At 39.8% G+C, this 4,990-nt stretch overlaps 1 protein-coding gene across 1 annotated transcript in view; it reads left to right on the top strand.

The window, feature by feature from the left end:
• The window catches only part of LOC108688887, a 4,407-nt gene extending 1,591 nt beyond the window's left edge, over window positions 1-2,816 (top strand). The window contains exon 2 of the mRNA XM_018195417.1: window positions 379-2,816. Within this exon, the coding sequence (XP_018050906.1) occupies window positions 379-2,816 (2,438 nt within the window). The remainder of the gene's footprint in view (window positions 1-378) is intronic.
• Window positions 2,817-4,990: the final 2,174 nt, after the last annotated feature.

Below are 4,990 nucleotides of genomic sequence, written 5' to 3' on the forward strand. Positions count from 1 at the left end.
TGTGTGTGTGTGTGTGTGTGTGTTTGTGTGTGTGTGTGTGTGTGTGTGTGTGTGTGTGTGTGTGTGTGTGTGTGTGTGTGTGTGTGTGCAATATTTATTATCATATATTCTCTTTTATAAAAAATATATATAATATAATTTGATCTATATAAAGCATGTAAAATAAAATAATATTGAATTCTCAAGGAAATAAACATATATAAAAATGAAGATACTTAAACATTTTAAATATATGAATCACAAATGGAGATGTAATGTGAATGTTTGTTTTTTTTTACAGTTTTTTTTACAAAATACATTTTTTCACAATATGCCTATTCCTATTCGAGTTACCTTTATAATCTGCTAATATCAATCGATATCCTTCCTGTGTTCCAGGGTGCCACAGCTTCGCTGGTGGTAGCAACAGTCTCGACAGTAAAAAGAATTTCCATCTGTCGTTTCCTCCGACTCCGGAATTGTCCGAGCACCAGCAGGTATCGCAGTATAACAACAGTAACTATCAGGTTGGGCCTCCATTTCAAGTCGCATGCCAACAACCATCCAATCACGACGGTAACTTTCAGGGTTATCAAAATTCGTTGTACAATTCCGGGTGCCAGTCGTTGAATAACACCACAAACGTGTACGGTACCAACGTCCCAAATTCATCCAGCTACCACAATCTTCCATCGTCACCAGAATCTCTCAGAAATATTTCGCCGGAACATACTGTATTAACGCCGTCGTTGACGCAGACAAACAACGCGCAGCCACAGCTACCTGGCTACGCGTGTCCCGAAAAGCGCAAAGTTTGTATCTCCAGGCCGTTCATAACGACATTCACGACGTCGCCCACGTCGACGAATAATACGCGTAGCATCACCGCTACCAACGCGGCATCGACCGCCTCTAACGTGCCGTATGAGCAGTTACCGTTAACGTACAGTTCCTTAAACTTTTCAAGGAACAAGACGGAGTTTAACGGCGTAAGTCCTGAAGAGCGACAGCAGTCGTGTGGTGGACCATCCTCGTCATCCCGATTCATTCCGGTCACGACAAATACATTGAATAGAATTCCTATTTCAGTCCTGCTGAACGCCAACGTAGGTATCAGCGATAACAACGCCTGCGTGGACAGGAACCGTTTCTTGAAAGAGCACTCCCTGAAGACGGCAGTGATAGAAGAACAACGTAAGTTGCAGCAACCGCTGCAAGAATCGCCGGTGGTACCACGTTATAGGGCTAACAACGTGAATTTCTTCTTGGAACCGGGTCCAACGATAAAGGAACAATCCGCGATAGATACAAACGTAGCTGGTACCATTGCTGATCGTAATCGCAGCAATTTTAAACAGCAATCCTTCTGCGCGGGAAGAAGCACCAGCGATCCATCGCTGGTGAAGCACGCGGCTCTGCCGCATTATTTAGACACCATTTCGCCAACATCGGACATCGTAACGGAGATGAAATACGAGACACAGTCAGGGCCACCGGCGGCACCGCCGCATCTGACTTCATCTGGCGTTGAGCCGCCTCATAGTAGCCAAGGTTCTGGGATTGTGGTAGGTAATTCGCCAGCTGAGATTGATAGTTTGCTGTTACCATGGACAAATGGACCAGAGTTCCTGGAGGGAGGAGTCCCAGACGCAAAACAAACGGCCGTTGGATTTCAAGACAATTGGGATTCGATCCTAGCTACGACAGTCTCCGAACAGTCATTGCCGGACGTGAAGCTGCTCCCGCTTCCACCTTTTACCAATTATACGGGACACCTTCAAATCAATGGCATTCCTGGGCATCACTATCACACAATAGCCTCGTCTGGCCAAAGATCGTCGATTGATGTGCCGTCTGCCTCCCCCACACCATCCTCTAATCAGGAATTTTTTGAGTCGCCTGTAGTGTCTTCTAGTACTCCATGTCCACAGGCGAGTCAGAAACAGTCACAACAGCAACAGCAGCAGCAGCAACAACAGCAGAATCATCAACAGCCGCAGCATCATCATCCTCACAATCAGCAACAACAGCAGCAATTGCCACAGTCGACGCAACAAATAATTTACGAAGACATGGATGATATAGCGCAGATCATTGGATCTGCGATAGCCGATACAACGGTTCCAGGGAATGGAAATGGACCCAGTTCCGAGCAGGATACAGACGCTTCAAGGGATTGGATAGACATCGCCGACTGGATTACGGATTGTTCACCTAAGACCCAAGAAACAACTTCGCCTAGTACGTTCGCGCATCAAATTTATGTGACAACGACTCCGACAACGCAAACTCAGCAACATGCTGGTTCGGCGTTGCAAAATTTGCTCACGCAAAACCCCACTAAGCTTGACTATGCGCCCTTACTCCAGGCAAGATTGCAACAATCTGGAAATCCCACAAATTTACAGAACGCTTCGTGTGGTGAAACCCCCTCGTCAACTAGCCCATTTCCACCGCTTAGTCCGCCTAATCGGGTATCTACATCTTGCAGTCCCGAGGATATTTTGCATTCGTCTTTTGCCACACCCTCCCATCCCAGAAAGAGGTCACGATCCTCGCCAGGTTCTGGGGGCTCGCCCTCAAAGAAAGGTCCGACCGCTGGTGCTGTGGGAGTGCAATACGGAACGGAATCGAGTTTAATGAGTGGCAAGGATAAGCCAATACATCGGTGTCATATCTGTCAAAGAGGTTTCCTAAATAAAAGCAATATTAAGGTACACCTGCGTACGCATACGGGTGAAAAACCATTCAGATGCGATGTATGTAACAAAGCATTCAGGCAAAAGGCGCATCTTATTAAGCACCAACAGATTCACAAAAGAATTGGTAGGGATTAGATTGTTTTTTTTTTCAATTATACAAACATATTTAATAAGGTAGAAGATCTATAATAGTTAAGTAAAATAGATAAATATACATAATAAGAACATTTGAACATGGAACATATGACACACTGAAGTACGTTATGTACTTATGATGAAATTTTAATTGATGGTCAATTGATTGAGTGAACAATTTTAATCATCGGAATTAAAATAAATATTGCAAAATTTGTATTTTTAAAAAAGTGGTAGCTTTAAAAAAGATGGTCTGATAGCATTGCAATGACGAGCTGCTTGACCATTCAAGCTCTGAATATCAATTGAATCTTGATCAGAAATAACAATTACAGAATAAGATAATCATTATTCTCTATTGTTATTGGGTGTTCAATAATATTTGGAATTTAAGGTCCAGTAATGCATTGCGTTAAAATTGAATCAGACTATTTACAGATACGGACTAACGCATATGTTACGTATTAAAGATATAGGCGAGTTCTATTAATAATTCATATCACAATATGATTCTCGATTGATAACTATTAGCCTGATGCCTGAATGGTGAACAAGTGATTCTTGAAGCACAGGTGCAATAATGAAGCAATATTAATGTCTTCAATATTGATCAGCTTCGAGTATGACTTATCTGGAAATATCTTTGATGATTTCGTCGATGCATGACTTCTCAGTGCCGTCATTCTATTCGCAAACGCGATTTCGCTCCAGACTCCGTATACGCGGTATAAGAACAATTTCTAGGAAATTTTACTTATACATATATCCACAAATATTTGTACATGTATGTATGTAAGAAAAATTTCATGTATAAATACACATATATATATATATATATAAATATTTATTTATATATGTCGACAAACAGAAAAATTCAAAAAATTTTTAGTTAATATTTTTTTTCTTTTTATTTTTCTGTTATGTGATAATTTTTTTGAGAACTAGAAATATGGGCAAATCATTGACGACAGTTAGTTTTTTTATCTGAAAATAATTCATTTTACTAATTTGATTACTGTGTTACTGTAGCGGCTGTACTGTATTATACTGATTTTCATCACACGTTCGTTATGTTCGAAGAACAAGAATAGTTAACAGTTTCTTGGATCTTGGGCGGACAATACATATAAATAACCCAACAAGTGATATCAATTCAGTTCATTGCGGCATCTGTATCTTACGAGGAATATTTTAACTAATAAAATTTGTAATATTAAGCTTGACGCGAAATAAGCTGAATTTGGAAATTTTATTATTTAAAATAAATTGTATCCATGTATATTACTTAGGTTATAGCCGATAATTTAAAATAAAACCTCGGTTCCGTCACCTCAAATATTCAAATAGAAATGTTATACGAGACTAGCAATTTTCTTCGTTTTCTTTTATTCTATAATATTCAATATAACGCTGCGTTACATCGAGATACAATTTCTCGATATAATTCAATGTCAGTGAGCGCTATAGGGTAGAAAAGAAAGCGAAGGAAATGATTAATTCAATGTTAAGACGCAGTCGGGCGCGTGTTGCTCGCGCTCAAGATGTACCTAAACTCGAATATAGCGTTAATGAATAGCTTCTAGTTTTCTTTTATTTATATTGCTTTTATTTTACACTCCTTCAACGTCCTACTCCCACTTTATTTATCTTCCCTCGGTACTTCCTCCGCGTACCTTGTAAGATAGCCGTTTTTATTTAAGCTTCCTTCTCTCATCTCCTTTTTATCTCTCTCTCTCTTTCTCTTAGCTTACGACCTCACTCCGTGTGTAAAATATTGTACGAGATATTTAAGGCCATTGCACGTAAAAGTTTTAATCGTAAACGTAAAACTATAAAATTGCGATAAATTGATTGGCAATGAGGCAAGCGATAAGTCACGTGACTGTCTTCCCGTTGGTTGATCATAAGGATAAGGCGTTAATCATAATCTTTCGACGAGATGAAAACTTGCGACTATGGTTATATTCAAAATTTACTGCTACGTTGAAAATGCTATAGTTTATGTTATGTGCATAGATTTTCGGTACAGGCAGTCAATTTTGGAACACAGTTATGATCACGGTTTTGAGATTACGACGTTTCACTCGAGTTGGTTCCGTATGGAAGACGCGGCAATGTTTACAATTAGTCCCGATCAGTAGCCAATTAATTAATCGCTTTTTACAGTCTTACGA

Source organism: Atta colombica, unplaced genomic scaffold (genome assembly GCF_001594045.1).
Source record: "Atta colombica isolate Treedump-2 unplaced genomic scaffold, Acol1.0 scaffold248, whole genome shotgun sequence".
NCBI lineage: Eukaryota > Metazoa > Arthropoda > Insecta > Hymenoptera > Formicidae > Atta > Atta colombica.